Source organism: Cebus imitator, unplaced genomic scaffold (assembly GCF_001604975.1).
Source record: "Cebus imitator isolate Cc_AM_T3 unplaced genomic scaffold, Cebus_imitator-1.0 Scaffold170, whole genome shotgun sequence".
In the NCBI taxonomy this organism is placed as follows: domain Eukaryota; kingdom Metazoa; phylum Chordata; class Mammalia; order Primates; family Cebidae; genus Cebus; species Cebus imitator.
The window spans coordinates 3,476,384-3,502,772 of record NW_016107485.1 but is presented as its reverse complement, the minus strand read 5'-3'; the positions used below and the strand labels follow the sequence as shown (position 1 = coordinate 3,502,772).

General features: G+C 52.6%; 1 protein-coding gene across 1 annotated transcript in view; it reads left to right on the top strand.

The window, feature by feature from the left end:
* The window catches only part of FAM83F (family with sequence similarity 83 member F), a 36,037-nt gene extending 15,941 nt beyond the window's left edge, over positions 1–20,096 (top strand). The window contains exons 2-5 of the mRNA XM_017544554.2: positions 9,210–9,377; positions 9,917–10,038; positions 11,579–12,252; positions 19,596–20,096. Of these exons, the coding sequence (XP_017400043.1) occupies positions 9,210–9,377; positions 9,917–10,038; positions 11,579–12,252; positions 19,596–19,645 (1,014 nt within the window). The 3' untranslated portion in view covers positions 19,646–20,096. The remainder of the gene's footprint in view (positions 1–9,209; positions 9,378–9,916; positions 10,039–11,578; positions 12,253–19,595) is intronic.
* Positions 20,097–26,389: the final 6,293 nt, after the last annotated feature.

Sequence of the window (26,389 nt, the reverse complement as noted above, 5' to 3'; positions counted from 1 at the left end):
CCTTCAAATGCCAAGTCAAGAAGCATGGCCTTCTCTTGAGGGCTATGGGATCCACTTATTTGTCATTCAGTCTTTTCAGGGCTATTACTGCTGTGGAGGATGAGTCAGAGGGCAGAGGTGAGTAGGAGAGAGCAGTTAGAAAGTCATAGAAGTGTGGTAGGAAAGGAGGAGGGTCCAAGCTGGGGCGGTACCAGTGGGGGCAGAAAGGATTGACTCTGAGAAGATCCAGGGTGGGGCCTGCTGGGATTCGGTGACTGATGAGATTTGGTGGGTGGGGAGGAGGAGAATGCTGGTCGGCCTAGTTTCTGGCTCTGGAGACTGGGAGGATGTTGACCTGTGGAGTGAGTGTGTGGCTGAGGGACATGTCCAAGCCGCAGTCCGCTCTGCGGATGTGGACACCTGGCAGAGTGATGCCTCCTCTTGTCTGGGTCGTCTGAACACTCATGGGGCACAGGGGCCTGGTGGAGCCCTCTAGTCGGTTTTGTTATCTACCAGTAATCATGGAATCCAGAAAGAGAATTGGAAACGCTGGCAGTTTAATTAAAGCTGAATGGCAGGAGAGGGGCATTCGGAGGCTCCCTGTCCGCCCTCACTCCCCGCCCTACCGCGCAGGCAGGATATCAGAGCTCACGAAACACCCGATGAGAAGTCTTACAACATCAGAGGCTCTCTGCCAGTGCGCCTGTGACGGCCTATAGAAACTGCTGCCACCTTGAATTAACCCCTCTCCCCAGGCATTTCATGTAGGTAACTAGGTAAAGGACACTGGGGATGGGCAGCTAGCTGGAGGGGGCATGATGTTCTCCCCCAGCAAAATCTGCTTCCCTGGGTTCTGAGCCCATGATGTCCTGTTTTTAAACCCAATTTTCCATCTACGCTGGGAGCTTTGAAGTTCGCTTGGTGTGGAGAATCACGTGTACATTGAAAGACCTGAGCAGAGAGAGCGGGGAGCTGGTCCCCCTGGGCCTGACGCTGCGGAGCCGAATGTCAAAGCAGGGCCCTCGGAGACCAAAGCGGAGGGTAATTATCACTTCTCCGCAACTGGATTGCAGGAGTCAGCCAGCAATTGATTTTTTTTTTTGTACTACAGATATTTTATTGTTTAATTGGTAGTGACACAGATGGCTGGCTCGCACCAGGGCATCACAGTCCGACTCTTGAAAGCTGGGCTGTGGGGACCACCGCCTCTCCCGACATCCTCAGGCAGGTGGGGCTAGGACAGCCCAGCTTCCCTGCTTAATTTTTCAATCACAAAGTACAAGTAAGAGTGTGAACCTGAGACATGCTTCTGTGAACCAGTCAAGCTGTCCTCAGCAACGTGAGTCCGCTCTGAGCTGGACACCATGGAGTGTTCAGAAATGAGAGGACAATGAACTCTGGCCTAGACAGTATGGGGGAGATAAACTATGAGGAGCACCAAGAGATAGTGATCAAGTATCAGAGCCCCACAAACCACGTTGCTGGTGAAATGAAGCCAGAACTCTGCAGGTTGTGTTCAAACCCCCCGTATCCAGCCCATGTACCCTCACCCTTATCCCTACCCCATACCCACCCTGAACTGTGCCAGCCCAGCTGGAGGACTTGAATGTGATTTTTGTTTGGTTGGTTGGCTGTTTTGGACCTCAGGTGCAAAGAGCTGATTGTGCACCTTAGCTCACACCAGACTTCACTGGCAAGCCTTGGAAGGCCCCTCTCATTTTACCTTTCTCCTTCCCTCCTATTCCTTTCTCCTTCCAGAGGCAGCCACCCTCATGCATTCAGCATATGTCCTCAGACATGTTTGTATCCTTGAAAGTGTGCAGGATTGTTTTATGTAGTGTGTTTTTTTTGCTTTGTTTTTTGGGATGGAGTCTTGCTCTGTCACTCAAGCTGGAGTGCAGTGGCGCGATCTCAGCTCACTACAACCTCCGCCTCCCGGGTTCAAGCAATTCTCCTGCCTCAGCCTCCCAAGTAGCTGGGACTACAGGTGTGCACCACCACACCCAGCTAATTTTTGTAATTTTAGTAGAGACAGGCTTCATCATGTTGGCCAAGCTGGTCTGAAACTCCTGACCTCATGATCCCCCCTCCTCGGCCTCCCAAAGTGCTGGGATTACAGGCGTGAGCCACCGTGCCCAGCCTGTAGTATGTTTTTATTTACATAAATAGTATTAGGCTGTAGATTTCACTCTTTAACATTTTCATTTGAACTATCCATTTTAAGAGGAATCATCTAAGTTAGGGAACATGGAACTAGTCCGTCGTTTCTGTCTGCTGTAAAACATTCTATCACATTCCTCACATTTTCCTCATCCAGTCTTCTAGAAATAGACATCTATGTTGTTGCCAGCTCCTTGCCATCCCAAAGAAAGATGCAGCGAACATCTTTGTTCTGGATCCCATACAGACCTGTGCAAAGATCCAAGAGTTTCCCAGGGGTGCACAGCCAAGAGTGGCTTTGCTGGCTTGTAGCTGTGCACATACTTAAATCCACTGAGTTCTGCCTGTCACTCCACAGAATAGCTGCACCAGTGTTCCCACCCAGCAGCAGCGACAAAAGTCCCCCTTCTTCCACCTACCAGTATTTTGGATTACCCAACTTTCTGATTTTTTGTTAATCTCATAGTTGTAAAGTGATCTCTCCCTTTTATCTCTTTTTTCTTTTTCTTTTTTTTCTTGAGATGGAGTTTCACTCTTGTTACCCAGGCTGGAGAGCAATGGTGCAATCTCCTCTCACTGCAAGCCCTACCTCCCGGGTTCCAGCGATTCTCCTGCCTCAGCCTCCCAAGTAGCCGAGACTACAGGTGCACACCACCAAGCCCAGCTAATTTTTGTATTTTTAGTAGAGATGATGTTTCACCATGTTGGCCAGGATGGTCTCAATCTCTTGACCTCGGGATCCACCCACCTCGGCCTCTCAAAGTGCCGGGATTACAAGCGTGAGCCACCGCGCCCGGCCAGTAGTACAATTCTTACTGATGTGGTTCTGTAGTATGTCTTACTCTCTATAGAGCAAGTATTCCCTTTTAGCTTTTCTTTTTAAAAATGGATATAGCTATTTGTGGATCTTTATTCTTCTTTATATCTTAGAAATATTTGAGTTTCTCAAAAACATTTACTTTTTATGGAATTACGTTGAATTTTGATAATATGGAGAGTATTTGATTTTTTAAATACTGAATCATGTTATCTTTTCATGGTTCATCGCTTCATTTATTCATGTATTTTAAAATGCCCTTTAATAGAGTTTCCAATATTTCTTCCTGAAGGTATTTATTTCCAAATACCTTGTGGTTAGGTTTTAACTGTGAATGGATCTTATTTTCTTTCTTTCTTTCTTTCCTTCTTTTGTTTCTTTCTTTCTTTTGGTTGATTATTGCTGGAGTAGAAGAAAGCTATTGGTTTTTATAAGTTTTTATGGAATCTGGCAATCTTGCTGAATTCTCTTATTAATTCTAATTGCTTTTCTCTTTATTTTACTGGATTTTCTATGAAAATTATATCATCCTATTAGCCAGGCGTGGTGACACGCACCTGTAATCCCAGCTACTCCAGAGGCTGAGGCAGGAGAATTGCTTAAACCTGGAGGCAGAGGTTGCAATGAGCTGATTCGCACCACTGCACTCCAGCCTGGGCAACAGAGTGAGACTCTATCTTGAAAAAGAAAAGAAAATTATATCATCCTTAAATACTGATAGTTTTGTCTCCTCTAATCCTTGTCTCTCTTACTTCTTTTTTTGTCTGACGGCATTGGTGAGGACCTCCAATACCATGTTGAACTGTAGTGGTGATAGTGAGTATCCTTCACTTGCCTGAGACTTAAAGGGAATACATCATAAGCTTCTCCATGAAGTAAAATGTTTCATGTGGGTTTTAGATAGAGCTTACCAAGTTAAGGAAGATCCCTCCTATTCCTTGTTTTCTGGGAATTATAGTCACAAGTCGGTATCCAGCTTTATTAAATACTTTGTAAAATTATTAAGATAAATGTGATTTCCTTCTCTTGACCCCATGAACGTTTTAAATTAAAGTGATACAGTTTCTGATGTTGAGTCACCGTTAACATTCTTAGGATAAACTTTACTTGGTTATAGTGTATTTTGTTTAGTTCCCTTTTTTAAGTGTGTTATCCATGTCATTTGCATTTTTAATTGCATTAGCATATAATTGGCCTTAATATTCTTTTTTACCATTTTTATGATTCCTTAAATTTCTATTAAGTCTGTAGCAGTTTCTTCTTTTTCATTCAGTATTTTATTTACATCTCCTCTTTTTTTGTCAGTTTTTTGCCAGAAGTTTGTCTATCTTGTTTAGTCTTTTTAAACAGCCAGTTTTTGATTCAGTGTTTCTGAAGTACCTCCCAGCAATCCCATCTCTAGGAAGCAGTGAAATGAAGACCCTGGAGCCACCTAGGACTGAGTTCCTGGCTATGCCACATGGTAGCTTTATAACCTTGGACATATGACTTTGCCCACTATGTGTTTACTTCCTCACTTGCAAAGTGGGAATAACCCTTCCTTAGAAGAGTTGTGAGGATCAGATTAGAAAGTTTACCTAAAGCACAGGAAACAGCCTAGGTGCACGGAAAGTGTTTGGTACATGTTCATTCCCATCCTCAGTGCCCGTATTAGTCAGGGTTCTCCAGAGGAACAGAACCAACTGGATGGGTATGTTTGTGTGTGAGAGAGATCCACAGAGAGACAGAGATTGATTGACTTTAAAGAATTGGCTCAGCCGGGCTTGGTGGCTCATGCTTGTAATCCCAGCACTTTGAGAGACCGAGGCAGGCATATCACCTGAGGTTGGGAGTTCGAGACTAGCCTAGCCAACAGGTAGAAACTTCGTCTCTACTAAAAATACAAAAAATTAGCTAGGTATGGTGGCACATGCCTGTAATCCCAGCTACTCAGGAGGCTGAGGCAGGAGAATCGCTTGAACTTGGGGGGCGACAGTTGTGGTGAGCTGAGATCATGCCATTGCACTCCAGTCTGGGCAACGAGAGCAAAACTCTGCCTCAAAAAAAAAAAAAAAATTGGCTGGTGGGATAATAGAGATGCAACACCAAAGTCTGCAGGATGGGCTGTCGGGCTGGAGACGCTAGGAAGAGCTGCAGTTCCAGTCCAGAGGCAGTCTGCTGGCAGAATTCATTCTTGCTCAGGGGAGGTCAGTCTTTGTTCTACGAAGGCCTTCAGTGGATTGGACGAAACGCACCCACATTGTAGAGGGTGATCTGTTTTACTCGAAGTCCAGTGATTCAAATATTAATTTAATCCAAAAAAACACCCTCATAGAAACATCCAGAATGATGTTTGCCCAGCCAAACAAACATATAACATTAACCAGCACAGTACCTTTTTTTGTGCTGTGCCCTTTCCCTGAAACGCTCCCCTTGCAGGCCCCTGCTAGGCCACGTGGCACCTGCGCGTAGATGAGAAAAAGGTGACCCTTCCCGGGGCAGGCACAGCTCCCTCCTCAGCCAGTGCCTGTGTGCAGGACACACTCCTGCAAGGCAGCCCAGACAACCGCCCTGCTCGGTTTTCCTCCCGCTCCTTTCTCGGAGTGCCAAAGGCTTTCCATCCTTCACAGTTCAGCTTCCTTGGTAAAGTCTTTCTTATTCTCCCTGGCTGGAAGTAATCTCTTCTCTCCACTCATCCACCCACCCCAAACCACATCACATGTCACGTTCTTAAAGGCATTCATCTCGTTTATCTCATGTCTTAGTTATTTTGTGCAAAGGTCTTATTCCACTTGGATTAACCCCTTGAAATCAGCATTGCAGCTTATCTGTCTTTAGGTCCTCACTCTGCCTGTGGGGCTCAGGAAGCATTCATTCTCCCTGCGTGAATGATTATCGCAATGTCAGCCTCAAAGGAAGACGCTGAGGCAAAATTAGTATAGAGAGTTTATTTGGGCCAAGATTTAGATTTAGGACTGCCTCCCAGGACACACTGCCAGGTTTCCTTGGGGAGGCTCAAGTTTTTAAAGAAAAAAGCATGAAATCAGGAGAGGGGGAGATGACAAAAGTCATTGGTCAGGAATTTGCGTTGGTTTACAGAAATAAATGTTGGTTTACATTGTCAGTGATTGGCTATACGTTCTTTTTTTTTTTTTTTTTTTTTGAGACAGGGTCTCATTCTGTTTCCTAGGCTGTCGCGCAGTGGTGCTATCATGGCTCACTGCAGCCTCGACTTCATGGGCTCAAGCGATCCCCCTGCATCAGCCTCTAAATAGCTGGGACTACAGGCCCACACCACTATGCCCAGCTAATTTTTGTATTGTAGAAACAGGGTTTTGCCGTGTTCCCCGGGCAGGTCTGAAACTCCTGAGCTCAAGCAATCCTCCTGCCTCAGCCTCCCAAAATGCGGCGATTACAGGTGTAAGCCACCGTGCCCGGCCTACCCTGTTGAACTATCAAGTGTGTAGCATTTATGCCTTCTTAGTGTCAGTCTACATACTTCATACAGCAAGTGGCTTCAAGCCACTTACTAAATCATAATTATTATTTAGCTTGAGGGGGAGTGAGACATGACTGCTATAACATTTTATTTTATTTTTTGAGATGGAGTCTCGCTTTGTCCCCCAGGCTGGAGTGCAGTGGCTCAATCTCGGCTCACTGCAAACTCCGCCTCCCTGGTTCAAGCAATTGTAGGCACATGCCACCACGCCTGGATAATTTTTGTATTTTTAGTAAAGACAGAGTTTTACTGTGTTGGCCAGGCTGGTCTCAAGCTCCTGACCTCAAGTGACCTGCCTGCCTTGGCCTTCCAAGTGCTGGGATTATAGGCATGAGCCACTGCAGCTGCTATCACATTTTAAATGCCTCTCTGGGCCTGGTAATTTACAGGGTCTCTCATTCCTCAGATAGAAGTGGTTTTTGTTTTCTTTCTTTCTCAAAATGTAAGAGCTACGAAGAGCTTTAAATGGTATTGTGTGGGGCAGGGCACAGGAGTCTTTATAGTCGGGGTGATGGCAGAGCACATGTGTGAAGGTGGTGACACGACCGTGACAGGCTTATTGAGCGTGCCTGGTGCCAGGTGCTGCACTCGGCGCTCGGCACTTTTTTTTTTTTTTTGACACAGAGTTTCACTCATGTTACCCAGACTGGAGTGCAATGGCGCGATCTCGGCTCACTGCAACCTCTGCCTCCTGGGTTCAAGCGATCCTCTTGCCCCAGCCTCCCGAGTAGCTGGGATTACAGGCGCCCACCACCACTCCCAGCTAAATTTTGTATTTTTAGTAGAGATAGGGTTTCACGATGTTGGCCAAGCTAGTCTCAAACTCCTGAGCTCAGGTGATCCACTTGCCTCGGCCTCTCAAAGTGCTGGGATTGCAGGCGTGAGCCACCGCGCCCAGCCCTGCGCTCAGCACTTTCATGGAGCAGCTCGCTAAGTCCTAGAGCCAGCTTTGAGATCGGTACAACTATTAGCTCCATTTTGTGGCCAGAGAAGCCTGGGCTGGCCATAGCATGGGGATACCAGCCTGGTCTGCCTGACTTTAGAGTCTGTGCTTTTCAGTTACTAAGGCAAGCTGACTTCCTGGACTGTATAGCAGTTACCATTTAATGAGGACTTACTACAATAGCAGACGTGATGTTTGCTGCTTTACAAAGTTATCCCTAATCCTCAGGGCAAAAGTGTAAAATACAGGGTATCCTCACTTGGCAGATGAGGAAACAGAGTCTCATTAAGGTTAAGTGACTTGCCCCCAAAACCGAGGCCCTTTCCTTGGCATCACTGCACAGTGTTCGAGACCATAAGAAAGCCTTTGGGAGGCTGTGGTGAGCAGATCACTTGAGGTTGGGAGTTCAAGACCAGCCTGACCAACATGGAGAAACACCATCTCTACTAAAAAACACAAAAATTAGCTGGGTATGGTAGTGCATGCCTGTAATTCCAGCTGCTCCAGAGGTTGAGGCAGGAGAACTGCTTGAACCTGGGACGCGGAGGTTGCAGTGAGCTGAGATTGCCCCATTTGCATTCCAACCCAGGCAACAAGAAGGAAACTCCATCTCAAAAAAAGAAAAAAAAAAAGAGAAAAGAAAGCCTTCAGCTGGAGTGTGGAGCATGGTTTGTGTAGGAAGCTGGAAGTGGCTGCCTTTGGAAAGATGGAGCTGCCTCAGGCTGCATAAGCCTTGCCTTCCAGGGTGGATGATCGGGAATGATTTTTGTAAATGCAGGGTCCTGAGCAGTGACCTAGATTTGAGGATGGGGTGGAATGAGATGGATACCTGAAGGCTAAAGGAATCCAAGCCAGCTGGAGCTCTGCCCAGATCTGTGTCTGGGGAAGTGCAGAGCTCCGTACAGCTGCAAGGCCATCGGAGCATCCAGGCCTGCTGAGAAAGTGATGTTTGAGCAGATCTGTGGCTGGCGGAGGTGAGCCTACCCCTGGCATCTCAGCAATGGCATCTCCTTGTGCCTGCTTGGTTATCTAGGGTGTCAGGAGCAACTTTCCTCAGCCCCCTATATCTCGCTTGATATAACTTCTTTATATTTTAATTTTTTTTTTTTTTTTTTCTGAGACAGAGTCTCGCTCTATCACCCAGACTGGAGTGCAGTGGCACTATCTCAGCTCACAGCAACCTCCACCTCCCGGGTTCAAGCGATTCTCCTGCCTTAGCCTCCCGAGTAACTGGGATTATAGGTGCCCACCACCACGCCCAGCTAATCCTTTTTTTTTTTCCACTCTTGTTGCCCAGGCTGGAGTGCAATGGCAGGATCTCAGCTCACTGCAGCCTCCACCTCCTGGGTTCAGGCAATCCTCCTATCTTAGCCTCCTGAGTAGCTGAGATTACAGGCACCCGCCACCGCACCCAGCCCATTTTTTGTATTTTTAATAAAGAGTTTCGCCATGTTGGCTAGGCTGGTCTCAAACTTCTGACCTCAGGTGATCCACCTGTCTTGGCTTCCCAAGGTGCTGGGATTACAGGTGTGAGCCACCTCACCCAGCCCTGATATGGCTTCTTAAGAGCTGCTTAAGTGAAGACCCCCAGGGTAGGGAGGTGGGGATTTGTCCAGGATGAAGCACAAGCACACAGCCTTCACCCCCAGGCCCATCTCCAGGGCTCAGATGTGCTCAAAGGTAGGTGGACAGGGAGCCCCAGGAATGATACAGGTGGAGTTTTTGACTCTTGGCCACCGGTGACTCCAGGGTGAGGTGGTCCCATCTGTGCAGGGCGTGCCTCTGTGGGCGTGTCATCACCACATGCCTCACCAGTGCCCTTCTCCACTCAGGTCATTGCTGTGGTCATGGACCTCTTCACGGATGGTGATATCTTCCAAGACATTGTGGATGTTGCCTGTAAGCGCCGGGTCCCAGTGTACGTCATCCTGGACGAGGCGGGAGTGAAGTATTTCCTGGAGATGTGTCAGGGCCTGCAGCTCACCGACTTCCGGATTCGGGTAAGTTCCATCCGTGGGGCGAGAAGTGGGCAGGAGATGAGACAGAGACTCCCTCTGCCCCTTCCCATGGCTTCCCCTGCCTCTTCCCTGGTTGGGAGCTCAGGCGAACTTCAAGATCTCAACCCGTTTCCTTGTGTCAAAAGTGAAGCTTTTAACCTTGGCTTTACTGTTTGCTACTGAATCATATGCCCAGCTTCAGTTTTATCCCTGGGCAGCTGAGGGAGGCAGCTCTGGCCTGGTCCTGGGGTGCTCAGCCTGCAGAATTACTGGCTTCAAAGTGAGGGCTGTGGTTCTCTTCTGGGGATTTTTAAGAACAGGCAGGAACCACCCTGGGCTTGTCAACGCCTAAAGCAAGATCTGGGGACTTCTTCCTGCTCACCAAAGAGGGTTCTGTTAGGCTGTAGGAAGCAGAGCGTCTTGTGAAGACAGGAGCCTGCAGGCAGGGTCCATAGACAAAGGGCTCTTCCTCTGCAGAAGCAAGGACCTGGCACAGAGGCCAGCCCAACGCCGGTGACAGGGCCTTCTACTCTTCCCAACAGAACATCCGTGTCCGCTCCGTGACAGGCGTCGGCTTCTACATGCCCATGGGGAGGATCAAGGGGACCCTGTCATCAAGGTTCCTGATGGTGGATGGTGACAAAGTGGCCACTGGATCTTACAGGTGAGTTGGGCCAAGTCAGAGAAGGGCCCAGGAGGCCTTGATTCCAGGTAGGTGTTCAGGAAGATGCCAGACTGGAGCCTCCGTCATCATGAGTTGTAGTAGGTGTCATCTGACACAATGGCAAAGGACAGCTTTCTGCCCAGTCCCTTCCCACAAACATCCTGGTTCATGAATTATTCTAGAAAGAGGGTCAACTCTTCCTAGGCATTAAGCAGTGCCTGCTTTGATGGTCCATTTGCAGCCAGTTGCATTTTGAGGCTAGTTGTTAGGTAGGACAAGCAGGAAGTAGGATGTGTAGGGCGCACCAGATCTGGAAAGAAATGGGAAGGTATGGTGTGCAGGGAAGGTTGCCAGGTTTTTTTTTTGTTGTTTTTTTTTTTTGAGATGGAGTCTCATTCTGTCGCCCAGGCTGGAGTGCACTTGCATGATCTCAGCTCACTGTAACCTCTGCCTCCCGGGTTCAAGCAATTCTCTTGCCTCAGCCTCCTAAGTAGCTAGGATTACAGGTGCCCGCCACCATGCCCAGCTGATTTTTGTATTTTTAGTAGCGATGGGGTTTCACCATGTTAGCCAGGCTGGTCTCGATCTCCTGACCTCAGGAAATTTTTTTTTTTTTTTGAGACAGAGTTTCGCTCTGTCGTCCAGGCTGGAGTACAGTGGTGCAATCTCAGCTCACTGCAACCTCCGTTTCCCAGGCTCAAGCGATTCTCCTGTCTCAGCCTCCTGAGTAGCTGGGATTACATGCATGTGCCATCACGCCCAGCTAATTGTTTTTGTATTTTTAATAGAGACAAGGTTTTACCATGTTGGTCAGGGTGGTCTTGAACTTCTGACCTCAAGTGATCCACCTGCCTCAGCCTCTCAAAATGTTGGGATTACAGGTGTGAGCCACTGCACCCAGCCTCAGAATTTTGATTTAAAAATAATTTACCAAGAACACAAGAGAATGTATGTGTGTAATCTCTGCCCTCCAAATAAATTAAAATAAAGGTGAGGAGACGAGAAACCTGAGCACACGAAACAGCGAATAACGGCATAAGTCCTGTTACATGGTCAGAGTGTGGGTTTCTGCAGACACTAAGTGCTTAAAAAATCCAGAGAAGAACCAATACAGAGTAGAATAATATTCATAATAGTGGCAGCTGCAGTTGCTATTTTCCAAATGTGTGTTTGTGCCAGGGACTGAGCTAAATGTTTTATATGAGTTGCTTCATTTGAGCCTCGCAACAACCCTGTGAACATATGTGCTGGGAGCCCCAGTTTACAAGGCACAGAAGCATATAAACCAGGTTGGAATCCAGGCGTGACTTCCCATGCTCCTTCCCTGCACCCAGCTGCCTGCTCGATTCATTTGAGGCCCAGAGCTAGGGAAAGGGAGGCCACGGGTGGGTGGAGGGAGGTCAGGCCAGCGCGTGAGCTACGAGGAACCTTCCACCTGCAGCAAGGATCCAGCCACAGCAGAGGGGCAGGTGGGGGTGGGGGCAGGGCAAGAGAGAGGCCTGTGCACACATGACTTGCTTCTCTGTCCCCACGTTCCCAGGTTCACCTGGAGTTCCTCCTACGTGGACAGGAACCTCCTCCTCCTCCTGATGGGGCAGAACGTGGAGCCCTTTGACACAGAGTTCCGGGAGCTGTACGCCATCTCCGACGAGGTGGACTTGCATCGGCAGTTGGGCCTGGCAGGCCACCACTACTCCTCCACCGTGGCTCGCAAGCTTATCAACCCCAAGTATGCCTTGGTGGCAGGCAGCCGTCACCCGCCCGGGGAGATGATGCGCTGGGCCGCTCGGCAACAGCGGGAGGCCGGCGGCAACCCGGAGGGGCAGGAGGAGGGCAGCGGCGGCGAGTCAGCCCGGCGTCTGGAGAGCTTCCTGAGAGACCTGGCTACGGTGGAGCAGGTGCTGCCCCCTGTGGAGCCCATCCCCTCGGGGGCGCTGAGCCGGAAGGACGGCAGAATGGTCTCTTGCATACACATAGACCTAAAGCCCACATCCCATGAGGCGCCCAGCCGAAATGGCACAGGAGAAGCGGCCCAGGCAGAGGCTGCCCCTGCCCGGGAGCGCAAGCGCCTTAGCAGCAAGTTGTTGAGCCGCTGGTCCAAGAGGCCCACGGTGCCCAATGGCGTGGCCAGCTCCCCCTCCACCGAGACCTTCTCCGAAGTGGAGTTTCTGATGGGGAAGAAGCCCAACGAGGACTCCAGTGCCGAGGTCTCAGGTGAGCCCTCTTCCCTCTGCCCTGGTGCCTCCCCAGGCCTCTGGCCCCACGTCAGCACTTAGCCAGGAGTAGTGCCTGGTGTCTGCAGAGGAGCAGATTGCATCTGCGGGCACGCAGAGGGCAGAAGCTCTGGGGTTCCAGGGCCCTCGGTTCCCATTCTGGCTCCGGCCTTTGGCTGCCTGGTGGCCTTGGGCAAGTCCTGCAGCTCTGAGTTTCACTTTCCTCTTCTCTGAAAGAAGAGAAGGATTCCAGGCTTGCCATGGAGTGGTCTGAGAGCTTCTAGTACTACTGCTAGAAGGCACTCAGATCGACCCTCACGGGAACCCAACAAATGTCCGCTGAGCAAGTTTCTCCTTTGTAAATGAAGAAGCGGAGGCACTGCACAGGGGGTGCACGGCCGCGGCTCAACCCTAGCTCTGAGCTCAGGGCTCCTTCTAGCAAACCTTCTTCCTTGCCACATCACCTGTTGTCGGGATCTCACCCAGTCAGATACACCCTGCCGTCCCCTGTGCCCCACCAGTGCCCTGACCCACTTTCCTGTCTCTGTGATGAGCAGTCTGACTTGATTTCACCATGTGTCCCTCTGCTGAGTGCTGTCTGCCTGGCTGCTTGTTCCTGGGTGGGATTGTTCCATGGCAGCGTCTTTCTGGGCGTCTCTCTGGGATCCCCAAGAGGCACTGGCCTTTATGCCTCTCGCCGCAGCAGTCTCTGGGGTGGCCTTTCAGGCAGCTGGTGGTGGTGCCTTTCTCATCTGTGTGTCCCCGACTTGGAGGAGTTTCTGTGATGGGATTTCTTCCTCCGTCACTGTGGAGCCCAGGGATGAGAACCGGGCTCTGGCTGGCCAGGTGGGCTTTGACAGGGCCTGGGTCTGGTCCTGGACAGCCCGAGGACATCCAGGACACATGTGTCCCTGCACCCCAGCTTTGACAAGATTGTGGTGGCATGAGAGCAGGGAGCGCAAGTGGCATACCTTCTGCTGATTCCCCAGCAGTGCCTTAGAAGCTTGATACACACAGTCCGTGCTCAGGAAATGTTGGCTAACTTTGCTTCTCGGCGTTTGAACAGGCCTGGGCGTCTCTGTGGCTGTGGGCACAGTGGGAGCGCCAGGGCGTTCCCTCCATTTGGCCTGGGGACATTGACTGAGCTGCTGGTCTGCCAGGTCTTGCACAGGCGCTGTCTCTCCCCTCCTGCCCCCACAGCCACCCTTCAAGTACAGAGGTGGCAGGTGGCTCAGAGGTGACTGAAGGGGTCCCAGGCCATGGGGAGTGGTAGTAGGGCCAAGATTCAAGACCAGGCCTGGCCACGGCCATTTTCTGTCAGGGGAGGGGTGGCCAGCCCCGGCCCCGTTCCTCCTGGACTCACTGGCTCCCCTAACACCAGCAGCTGCTGCTGCTCTGTACCTCTGGTTTGGAGGAAGGGTTCCCATGGTGAACACCTGGCAGGGAAAGGAGAGGGAGGAGGGGGTGAGCCCAGCAGCCACAAGCGCTGTTTCCCAAGTCCTGACTGAAGTGGAGTGGAAGCTTCCTCCTCCTTCAGCCCCTCGCCCGCCCTGAGGTACGGTTTCCATGGAAACGCAAAGCCCTTTGTCTTGTCCCTTCCCACCCACCTTCTGCACGTCCCTCCCCGTTGGTCTCCCTGCCCCTGCTGTGGCTCTCTGGTGTCTGCCTACGGTGCTCAGTAGCCAGCCTTGCAGACACCAACGGTGCCCAAAGGAACCTCCGCTCCAGGGCACCTGATGCTGGGACAGAGAGAGAGAGGGCAAGGGCAGGGGCAGCCAGGAAGGTCCGGGGATGCCCAGAGCCATCACCCTGTTCCTCGTCCGTCCTTTAGATGAACACAGAGCGGCCTCCTCCGGCAAGGCCTCTGCTCACTTGTGGGGGCACTTAGGACCTGCAGCCCTGAAATTCATGCTCCCTGACAGGACCTTCCCCCTCCAGAGGCCTGGGGGAGACACAGGTGTTCTCCTGCCTTTGGTCATTTTTGTTTGTTTTCGAGACAATGTCTCACTGGACTGCAGTGGTGCAATCACAGCTCACCTTAACCTCCCGGGTTCAAGTGATTCTCCCACCTCAGCCTCCTGAGTAGCTGGGGCCACAGGTGTGTGCCACCATGCCTGGCTAATTTTTAAATGTGTTTGTATAGGCTGGGTGCGGTGGCTCACACCTGTAATCCCAGCACCTTGGGAGGCCAAGGCAGGTGGATTGACTGAGCTTAGGAATTCACAACCAGCCTGGACAAAGCAGTGAAACCCTGTCTCTACTAAAAAAAAAAAAAATACAAAATGAGCCAGGTGTGGGGGCGTGTGCCTGTAGTCCCAGCTACTCAGGAGGCTGAGGCAAGAGAATTACTTGAACCCCGAAGGCAGAGGTTGCAGTGAACCAAGATCGCATCACTGCCCTCCAGCCTGGGTGATAGAGTAATGTCTCAAAAAAAAAAAAAAAATTGTATAGACAGGCTGTTGCCCAGGCTGGTCTCCTTGCTTCAAGTGATCCTCCCACCTTGGCATCCCAAAGCTCTGGGATTATAGGCACAAGCCACCATGCCCAGCCGGGAGCTCCTCTCCTGAGAGGCCCTTTTTCATGGCCTTCAGCCTCCCACATCATGGCCAAGTAGGGCTGCTTCAGTGCCTCCCCTCCGGCAGCAGCAGCTAAGCCACCAGGACTGCATGTGTGAGAAGGTGGGCCCCTGACAGCGTGGGGCTCCCACAGTGGGAATCACTGAGAACCTGAGCTCGTGCCTTCAGGCCCTCACCCGGGGAAGAAGTCTCCTTCCCCTGGTGAACGTTCAGAACCTCCCAGAGCATCCTCCACATGGCTCTCAGCTCCGGACACATTGCTCCCTGTACCCAGGACACATCCGTCCCCTCCCTGGGGGGCTGTGTCCTCATCTAGAGGAGGAGTGGTTACTCCCGGGAGGGTTTCTGAGGTCCCCTGGAGTTCAGATTCTGCCTCTGTTCTTTCTGTCTCTGTTGCCCTCTTGTCAAGGGAGAACCTGGGTTGATGACAGTTTCTGTCATAAGAGAAAAAATAGAAAAAGCTCTGAGCCGACAGCCTGTAAAATTGCTTGATAAGGAGTATATAGTTGTCAAACAGCATGCAAATTTTTGCAAACCCAGGTGTGGCCCTTGGGAGAACCTTAGGGAAGTTGCTTCCTCCTTCCGGGCTGGGGATCCAGCGGGAGCTGGGGTGCCCGGCTGTTGCAAGGCTCATGGCGCCCTCTAGTGGTGGAAGCTAGGCACCTCTCGTACTGCTTCCCTCAGCCCTCGCCTTGTGCTGGGAGCACTCAGCCCTTATTCTGGAGCTTCTGTGCCCTCCAGGAGCTCTGCACAGGCTCCCTGGGGCAGGGACCCCCAACCTCACAGGGCAGCCTCAGTGGAGAGCCTTGTTAAAAATGCAACAAGGCCAGTCGCGGTGGTTCATGCCTGTAATCCCAGTGCTTTGGGAGGCCGAGGTGAGAAGATCATTTGAGCCCAGTTCTAGACCAGCCTGAGCAACATAGCAAGACCCTGTCTCAAAAAATAAATACATAGTTGGGGGTAGTGCCATTTGCCCATAGCCCCAGCTACTTGGGAGGCTGAGGCAGGAGCATCACTCAAGCCCAGGAGTTCGAGGCTGGAGTTGGCTGTTGTGCCACTGCACTCCAGTCTGGACAACAGAGAGACACTGTCTTAAAAAAATAAGAGTAAATACGAATTTTAAAATGCAACAAATACACTTTGGGAGGTCAAGGAGGGTGGATCACCTGAGGTCAAGAATTCGAGACTAGCCTGGGCAACATGGAAACCCCATCTCTAATAAAAATACAAAAATTAGCTGGGTATGGTGGCAGGCACCCGTAATCCCAGCTACTTGGGAGGCTGAGGCAGAAGAATCGCTTGAACCCAGGAGGTGGAGGTTGCAGTGATCTGAGATACACCACTGCACTCCAGCCTGGGCAACAGAGCGAGACTCTGTCTCAAAATAATAATCATTTTTTTAATGCAACAAACAGTCTGTACTGCTGGACAGGGCTTAGGAATCTGCATTTTAAACTAGGGCCCTCCTTTTCCAGTGTAGCTCCCCATTGTAGGGGGTCCTCAGACCAGCAGACTCCAAGCGATTGAGGAAGCACAAATGAGGCCCTGCCCTCGGGGCGCTGCCAGCCTAGGGGAGGAGGTCCCCGTGCTGTGCCTGAGACCCCACCCAGTTCCCCCAGGGAGATGACTGGGAAATGGCCAATGCTTTTGAAGAAAGTGGTGAGAGACACGGTGCCATACGCTGTCACACGGAACTGGCATCCTCCTCGCTGCCATCCTGCCTGCTGACAGCATCTCACAACGAGACCCCTGAGGTTCAGAGAGGCCAGGCCCTGTGCCCATGCTGCCCAGGCAGGAAAGGACAGTGTGGTCTCCTGCCTCCCAGCCTTCTGCAGATACCATGGCTGTCCCAGAAGGCTAGGATTGGCGCCGTTTCCCTGAATCTTTAAAGACTGTTTGGAAGAGCCAGAGCCCTGAATAGAGGACAGACCCTTTCCCCTGGTGTCATAGGGGCGGGGAGGAAGATGAGAGTGACAGCTTGCTTCCCAGAGTGCCTCGGGGTCCTTTCCTGCCCCAAAGCCCCTGGGCCTGCGCTTTGCTTCCCGGTTTCTCTGAGGTGACCTGCAGTGACAGTCCCTTTCCAGAACTCTCCTGAGGTCCCTGGATTTATGTGTGGGTGGCCCCCGGTTGGCAGTGTGGTCTGGCTCTGTAGAGCTGTGGCTGCCGGGCTCCTGGACTGGGGACTTGTTCTCCTGTGTCATCCCCCAGGGCCGCAGGTCTCTGATCTTGCTCCTGCTCTTGCTGCATCTGCTGCTGTGATGACTGTTATTAGTAGGAGAGCGTCAAACCCCTAAGTAGCTCGCCATGGCCGTCTCATTCATTTCATTCAATAAATATGTATCTAGGCATATCTGCTCTGTGCCAGGCCCTGCTCTCAGTTCCTGGCACAGCCGTGAACAGAATGAACACGGCCCCCGCTTTTATGGAGCATGTTAACCTGGGGAGAGACCAGGATGGGGGGAGGATGACCCCTCTGTAAAGGGTGCCAGGAAAGGCCTCTCTAACCAGGGAGCATCTGAGCAAGACTGGAATGGAAGGCAAGGGCACTGGACATCAGAGGGAAGACTCTTCCAGATACAGGAATGTGAAGCCCCGGAGCCTGGAGAAGATGGAGCCCGTCGTCCTTGTCATGGCTTCCGTGGGGGTGACCTCTGCCTCGCCCTCTCACACCACCTCACCTGCCAGCGAAGCAGACTGACTTCAGGTCCTGAGTGCCCCAGGCTGTCCCCCCACACTCCATGCTACGTCACACGGTTCTACTTCACTAAGCGGCCCTTCCTCCCACCCTGCACCCCTGTTTTCAGCTCCACCTTGAGGTCACCTCTGAAGCTTGACTCTCTCTCATTAGCCTTCTTCGGGCCACCCCACCCAGGCCACACATCCTTTGTAAAAAGGGCTATGTTGGCTGTTGATGCACCTTCCCCGTTCACCTGAGCAGGGCTGACTCCCCGCACATGGTCGGCTCCCAATACCTGAGCACTGTGGGAATGACAGGGGACATAGAATTTGTCCTCAAATTTCTCTGTCCTGTCTGGGGCAAGGAAATGAATTCTGAAAGCCTGCTCTCTCCAGTTTTCACCACCCCTCCTTACAAAAAAGTGGGGAGCACGGTGCTGGTGAAGACGGGCCCTGCCCCTGCCTTGCCCAGACTTCTGGAGGCAGCCAGCTGGGCAGTGTGCAGGCTTGGGAAGCAGCTCCCCTCACCCCCTCCACTGCACCCCCAACTACACCGCCTCCCCTGTTTAATGATCCGGAGGTTGATCTGCTTACCTGCCTCCAAAATGCTGCTGCCTCTGGGAGGAAGTAACATCTGCTTAGTGGGCCATGCACATCAGACCAGCTGAGGAGGGTACATGGGGACAGATGTGTCCATTGCAGCAGTGAGTGACCCTAGGATGGCCGCCTTTCATCCCCCAGCAGAGCCACCCCAGACATGCTTGGCACCACTGCGGAAGGTGACCCCCAGCGCCTTGGCCATGGAGCCCCTGGGGTGCAGCCTCCTGCCCAAGGGTAGGGGGACACCTGTAATGAGGGCGCAGCTGGATTCATGGTCAGTCCCGAAGAGCTCTGCCTGGATGGACAAGGCCTGAGGCCGCGGGTCACAGCACAGTCAGCAGGAGCAGTGGCCCATGGGGCGTGGCAGGGGCAGGGGCTCCAGGTTGGGTTCTGTTCAGTGTGTCCTGCTCCTGGCCCAGGAGAGGAGGCAGATGAAGCCTCAATTAAATTCGCAGCTGAAGTGATGCTGGAAGGTTGTGTGAGCACCGAGGAAGCAGCCCTTGCTGTGTGGAGGGGAACTGGCAGGAAATAACACGAGTGGCTTCCAACTAGGGAGAGGTAGCGCCCATACCTCACAGGCCCGCAGGTGTCAGGCCTGCCTCCATGCTCCAGAGGTCAGAGAGCAGGAATGCAGCCGAAGGAACAGCAGGCCTCCTCTCGGGACTGTAAAGGAAGTGGGAAGGATGGGTAGAGGCCTGGGAAAGAGGAGAAATCAGCTTCTCTGGCTTCGGGGGTGGAGGGGGCAGCTTTCTCTCCCCTTCCCTCCCTGCAGCCAGAACGTTCCTCTCCATCCTTCCCTCAAAGCTGCCCCCTGAGCAATGTGATCCACCCCACGGTGGCCGCTCTTGGCCAGCACCAGCTTTTCCCAAGGCGCCGGCTTTCCTTCTTCCAGCCTAGGCGGCCTGAGGCAGAAGGAGCTGGAACTGAGCTGGGAAGACCAGGTTCTGGTGCTGCCACCGGCTAGCTCTGGGAGCCGTGGGCACCTCAGCGGTAGAATGGAGGGCCTGAGATGGGAACCGGAGAGAAGGGCTGTGGTCTTGCTTTGCAGGCTGAGGAGCTGCATGTGTTAGCTGGTCATGAGTGGCTTCCAGGTGAGGGGTGTGTGTGTGTGTGTCAGAAAGCAAGTTTATTAGAAAAGTAAAGAAACAAAGACTGGCTAGTCTGTAAACAGAGCAGCCAAGACTTTGGAGTTGATGGTTGTCATCGTTGGTTCTGGAGCCTGGGTTCTTCCCCCACCCTTCTGGTCAGGAGATGACGGTCACCTTGATGCCTCACCCAGTGGGGCTTCTGCCATGCCGCTGGGACAGGCAGGATCTCTCCTGCTTTCCTGGGTGCCCTAGTGACCTGGTTTCCCAATCGGCAGCTTGGGAGGGAGACAGTGACCCCAGCCCCTCAGCTGCAGGTGTGGACAGCACACAGGGTAGGGGCTGATGTTGAATCCACCATGCGTTTGACTCACATCCTTCCCTACCTCTGTCCCTTGCCTCCGCAGGTAAAACAAGTCCCAGTTCTGCCAAGCCCAACAAGTGCGTGATTTCCTGAGCTGCGGGATGGGCGTGGGCAGGACGTGTGGATGCCCGCCTGCCCTGCCCTGTGCTGTGGAGAGCGCGGGTCACACACTGCACCAGTTTGCACATCAGACTCCAACTGGCCTCCTGCCCTGCAGCCTCCGTCCTGGCCTCAGGGAGCCTGGATCCCACATGAGAGGGTCCGAAGCATCTCAGTCACACACCAGACTGTCGGTGGCTGGGCGGGGGTCAGTGCCACGGTCTTCTTGTTTACATGAAGTAGAAGCTTAACCAATGTCCACCCTCCTTTGTGCCCTGTCCCCTCTGCTGCTTGCGAGATGGGGTGAGGGCCATTCTTTAAACCTGAATGGGCTGGGGTGTCTGGGGCAACCGCAGTGGCCTGTCCTTCCCAGGCTTCCTGGTACTTCTGGTTCCCCGCTCCAGGAGATTGTTGGAATAAAAGGGAGAGGGCAGGGCTCTGAGCCCCGGATCCGAGTTCCAGTCTCGCTCTAGCCTCTGAACTCCAGGTGTCAGGTGCAGGCAGCACTGCCGGGACTGAATTGAGCGAGGGGAAGTGCGGCCAACCCCAATCAGTGGCAGGATTTGATGCTGCTGAGGTCTCTCTCCCCTCCCGGTGCCGTCCTGGCGGCCTCAGCGTGAGTGGTGCAGACCTCCTCGGCTGCTGCCCGCTGTGGGCCTATATGGAGGTCCTTACAGTGCCTTGACCTGGGACTGCTCCTTCCCTCAGTAAGCTTTGGTTTACAGCCCACGGCAGGGAGGGGTCTTGGCCAAGAGGGGGTTTGGGTGTGTAGGAGGCTGGGCCCTGAGGATAGGAGCATTTGTCTTTTCTCTCCCAACCCTAACAGGGTCCCCAGACCCCTTCACCAACCAGGGCCTCCCAGGTTACAATTCAGCCAAAGACTGGCCTTCGCCTCCTGCGAGAGTCAGGCTATTTTTAGGAGCCTGTGCCTCACCAGAGCAAGTCAGCCTAATTGCCATGGTGCTGGGCTGGGAGACCCAGTAAGCAATTCCACCCTGCTCTCCCCACTTGGGTGACTAGAAAGGGCAGAGGAGAGTTTGTGAACAGACCTGGGAGAAATTGCCAAACTGCAGACTCTGTGAGCTAGCCCTGCAGGCAGGGCGAAGGGGGATCCAAGCACTGTGAAAAGGCCAGGCAGCAGGCTCTCTTGTCCTCTGACCTCTGAAGCAAACTCATCCTCTTTCTTTCCTTCTAAAACACCCTAGGACACTACCAGCACCCGGGGGAGGGGTAGAGATGTCTGCAAGGCAGCTGACGGGAGAGCAAGGAAAGGGGCCGCTCTGGCTGGGCTGCAGGAGCCAGGCATTGCTGAGGAAGCACGAAGTGGGGACCACATGTGGTAGCCATTGAGGAAACACAGTCTCTGGCAGTGGGGAGGAAAAGGGAAAGGAAGGGTGAGCCTGTCCGCAGGGTCTTCTCTGTCAGTCCCTAGGCTGGCTTCTAGGGTATGTGAGAAGGGACTCTGGCCCACCTCCCTGAGCTTTAACGCTTCTGGGAAGTGCTTCCTTAGGCACGGAGGCCAGGAAGTGTGGCCCAAGTTCGTTTTAGAGGGGAGGGAAGGGAGAGAGGGGGGAGGCGGGGATGGGGCTGTTACAGCTTGAAACAGAAACTTTGAAGGTACAGGACACGAGATGTGTAAATTGCAATGGGGCAGGGAGACGACCCTCTGGTGTGGAGGGTGGGTGCCTCAGGTTGAGGAAGGCAGCCTGGGGAAGGGACTGGCCTCCAAGCAAATCAGCCAAAGGCATCTTATGCCTCCCCTACCAGAAGAGCAGGCCCTGCTTTGACCCTTTACCTCCTCTAGACCCAAAGCACACCCAGGTCCCTCGCCTGCCCTGACATCTAATCTGGGAGGATACCTGCTTGGAATCTCCAAGTCACCACAGCCTTAAGCCAAGCCTTCCTTTCTGCATCAGTTTCTCTATGTGCCAAGATGGGGTAGAGATGATGGGAGACCATATGTTGGAGAGGAAGCAAGTTAGCCTAGTGGGAAGAGGGCCGGCCACAGGGCAGGACTGCCCAAGCAGGGCACCTCTGCCCACCGGCCTGTGTCTTCATCCTTATAGCAGTGTGGGCAAGATGGTGTCTGGCCCCACCCGCTCCAAAAGGTTTGAGACCAAAGCTGTAGTTCAGAGATTGCAAAGATCTTGAACTCACAAAACGCTGCTCTTCATGTTTGCCTGTCTGCCCAGGCACTGGCCTACTCTGTTCTGCCTCCTGGCTTCTCAGCTGTGAGTATGCCTGCCCTCTGTTCCAGCACGCGCACATACTTTGTGAAGTCGTCTCTTGCTCATCAGATCTCAAGGGTACATCTGGCCCTCCCAGTTGGATGGCAAGTTCAAGGGTGGATCATGCCCTTGCTCCCTGCACAGCAGCTTCCACGAGGCTGGTTACGTTGGAAGGGCTGTAGGAGGAACAGGATATGGCAGCAGTCTCAACGCTGGGGTCTGGCTTTGCTGCCCTCCACCCCGCACCACCACCAAGCTGCTATCTCACTTTCTGAATCAGCTTCTGTAGGGTAAGTGTTCACAGCTGGTACAGCTCCTTGGGAAGTCTCACCTCCCATTGAGCTGAGCCCTGGGGTGGCTGCCACGATTGCTTCTGCCCCATCAGGGCGGGAAGCACAGGACCCCCGGATGGGGTTGGGAGGCTGCCCCTTGAGATTTGGGAAAACTTCCCATGTCCTTAGCTACCTGCCCTTAGAGTATGGTTAATGCTATCCCTGATCCCTCGAGGGCTTTCAAGACAGCCTGCATTGACATCACTACCCTCTGCCTCTGTAGATCTTTATGGAAAGGCTAGGCAAAAAATGAGACCCAGAGATAGGGAGGAAACTGGCCAAAGTTTTTTGTAATGACTGTGTTGCCTTTCTCTTTTTCATATTTATTGAGCACCTATCTGCTAGTCACCATGCTAGATGCTTTAGTCACGTGCAGGTTTCAAACTAAGAAAAGCTCAAGAAAGAGCCCTTTACAAAGTTAAGTGTTCCTGTGTATTGGGGGAGGGGCCTCATAAAGCTGTATGATGAGCAGCACAGGTAATTGTTTGTTTGTTTGTTTTTTGAGATAGTGTCTCACTCTGCTGTCTAGGCTGGAGTGCAGCAGTGCTATCTTGGCTCACTGCAACCTCAGCCTCTTGGGTTCAAGTGATTCTCTGGCCTCAGCCTCCCAAGTAGCTAGGATTACAGGTGTGTGCCACCACACCCGGCTAATTTTTGTATTTTTAGTAGAGACAGGGTTTCACTATGTTAGTCAGGCTGATCTCGAACTCCCAGCCTCAGGTGATCCATCCGCCTTGGCCTCCCAAAATGCTGGGATTACAGGCATGAGCCACCACGCCCGGCATGGCACAGGTTCATTATCCCCATCTTTCAAATGAGGAGGTACACAACTCTCCGCAAATCCCACATCACAGAGAGTGCAGGTCTGAGCCTGCTCCTTGAGCTCAGGGTCTCAGCACTGGTGATGCTTTGGAGCTGCAGAATCCTCTGTTGGGGACGGGGCTGTCCTGGGTATTGTAGTATGTTTAGCAACATCCCTGGCTTCCATCTACTAAATGCCACCAGCACCCCTTCAGATGAGACCACCACAAATGTCTCTAGAGGTTACCACATGTCCCCTGGGGGGTAAAAGTGCCCCCGTTGAGAGCACTGGCTCTTTTCTCTGCAGCCCTGACCTGGCAGCCTGCACAGCCCACTTCTCTGAAGTGCTTCAGGCACACTCTGCCCTGGGCACCTTGGACACAGCACTCTGGCCCAGAGAGGTTGGCTGACTTGCCTGAGACACTGCTTCCTGGGAGATGCAGTAGCATCTTCCCTCTCTGTTCTGGCTATCTTTTTTTGAGACAAAGTCTTGCTCTGTCACCAGGCTGGAGTGCAGTGGTATGATCTCGGCTCACTGCAACCTCCACCTCCTGGGTTCAAGCAGTTCCCTGCCTCAGCCTCCCAAGTAGCTGGGACTACAGGTGCACACCACCGCACTGGGCTAATTTTTTGTATTTTAGCAGAAATGGGGTTTCACCATGTTGGCCAGGATGGTCTTGATCTCCTGACCTCATGATCCGCCCACCTCTGCCTCCCAAAGTGCTAAGATTACAGGCCTGAGCCACTGTGCCCGGCTGTTCTGGTTACCTTGCTTAGCTCCTTACCATCTGATATTCCCCACGACAGGTGTGTTTATGTACACACATCTGCCTCACTCCACTCAGCTCCCTGTCAGTCCGTCCCCCTTCCTTCAGGCTCAGCTACGACCTGCACAGACAGCACCACTGCCCATACCAGCGTGTGCCCAGCAGTGGACCCACCTCCAAAAGCAGCCAGTGCTGACAGCAGAGAGCCTTCCACACTCAAGTTAGGCCAAGTGGGAATGGCCACCTGACTGTCACGACCACATTCTCAGTGAACACTGACAAAGCCCCCTTAGCAGCTAATTAGCCCTGCCGTGCTCTAAGAGATGCAGTTCCTCATCTGGCAGCACGCCACACCCATGCCTCCCTGCCCAAACGACCCAGTGGCTGCTACTGATCATCTGCGCTGCTGTTCCAGGGGTAGGAGGTTTGCTGCAGAACAGGCGTCCCCAGCTCACTGAGCAAAGCCAAACCAAGGTTGAGTGAGGAGAAGGGCAAGAAGGGCAGGCACAGCCGTGGACATGTTCTGGGGCTAAGAACCATGCAATCAGCCCACAGGCTCGCACTGTTAGGCAGGCCTGGACTCCTTGCTCTTCCCCTTGCAGCTTCTGCCCTCCCAGCCAGGGACTGAGGAAAGCCCTGCTCCTAGATGCCATGTGCTGCTGCCTGGCACCGATAGGTACCCATCTGTCCTTGGGGTTCCTGAGCCTGGAGAGCGGGCTCTGTGAGCGCTGGTGCCTCACCTGCCTGGCTCACCTTTGCAACCACAATATGCGCTTAATACCTATTTGTTAAGTGATTGAAGACTTGACGGCCATTCAGCACAGAGAATTAGCCAGGTGAATAAACAGGAGATGTCACAGAGGTTCCAGAATCAATCATGTGTCTCATTCCTGACTTCCAATATCATATAAGCCAAATGGGGTTCTGCTGTGATTTGATGTCTTAAGGACTGGGTTTATCAAAGTCCCTCCTGATCTAATCCTTTCCTCTAGGAAGGCTTCTCCTTTCCTCATCTGTCCTGAGTGCATGGCCTTTATCTCCCGGGTGGGCCAGACCAGGTGGCACTGGGCCTCCAGGCCTCTGGCTGCTTCAAAGGTGGCCCTCTCTGCATGCTTCCTTTCAAAAGCTAGCACAGAAAGGAGGGCCCTAGATGAGGAAATTTGTCCAAAGTCACCCAGTGAGTCACGGGAAGGGCTAGAATCTGATTAGCTGGACCATTCTAGAGCACTTTCACAGTGACAGCCTGCCGCAAACAAGTTTTCATCTAGAAAAATGTCTAAAGTGGCCAGGTGTGGTGGTTCACACCTGTATTCCCAGCACTTTTGGAGGCCGAGGCGGGTGGGTCACAAGGTCAGGAGTTCGAGAGCAACCTAGCCAACATGGTAAAACCCCATCTCTACTAAAATACAAGAAAAAAAATTAGCCAGGCACAGTGGTGTGCGCAGCTACTCGGGAGGCTGAGGCAGGAGAATTTCCTGAACCCAGGAGGTGGAGGTTGCAGTCAGCCGAGATTGTGCCACTGCACTTCAGCGTGGGCAACAGTGCAAGACTCCATCATCTCAAAAAAAAAAAAAAAAAGAAAAGAAAAATAGCTAGAAGTTAGGGCATTGCCTGCAGCCACTGAAAAGCAGCTTTAGGAGCAGATGTCCACGTAATAGAAGGAGATGGGCTAGGGCCTGCCACGGAAGCCAGCAAGCGCATGGGAGCTGGGAGAGGAAAGGAGCAAAAGGCAAGGACAGGCAGTGAGTCCGCGGTGCCCACGGTGCTGTGGTCACAAGCAAGGGGAAAAGAGCCCACGGTGTGCAGAGAACCATGCGTCATGATTCTTATTTCTGCTTGCAGCTTTGACTCCCTGCCATATCTCTTCCTGGAAGTATCTTGGAAGTTAGGCGATTGGACGGGTAAAGGTTCGTGGCAGTGCTTGCAAGGCCAAATTCATTTATTCATCCCATGGATATTTACTGGGCATCAGGCCTGGGGATACATGGTGAGCCAGGAGGGCATGGGTGGAGCTCATGGCTTTGAGGTGGTGTGCCTGCACACCGCTTGCTGTGAACTTGGCGGGGGCGCATGGCAGAGAGAGGACAGGCTTCAGAACAAGCAGGCAAGGGCAAAAATCCTGTCTCTGCCACTGAACAGCTAATGGACCGGGCAAGCAATTTCACATCCCCGAACTTCTGTTTCCTCATGTGTCAAATGGGAATGATCTCAGGACAGCTCTCCAGAGTAACCACGTGAAGCACCCTGCCCCTGCAGGGGCTGACGCACATAGTGAGGCATCTGAGGAGCCTCCGGGGGTGTCACATCCAGTGGCTTATTTTCCTCTTGGGATCTTCTCTCCTAGATCCTCTCCCTTGCTTCCCTGTGAAATTCACCACTTTTATATTGAATCATTTGCACACAGGGCTAACTGCCCGTTCACCTGAAGGAAGCTACAGAGCTCAGGTTTCTTTGAGTTTTTTTTTTTTTTCTTTTTTAAGACGGTCTCACTCTGTCACCCAGGCTGGAATGCAGTGGCATCATCCTGGCTCCCTGCAGCCTCAGACTCCTGGTCTCAATGAGTTCCTTGAGATCTTCCATCCTTAGCCTCCTGAGTAGGTAAGACTACAG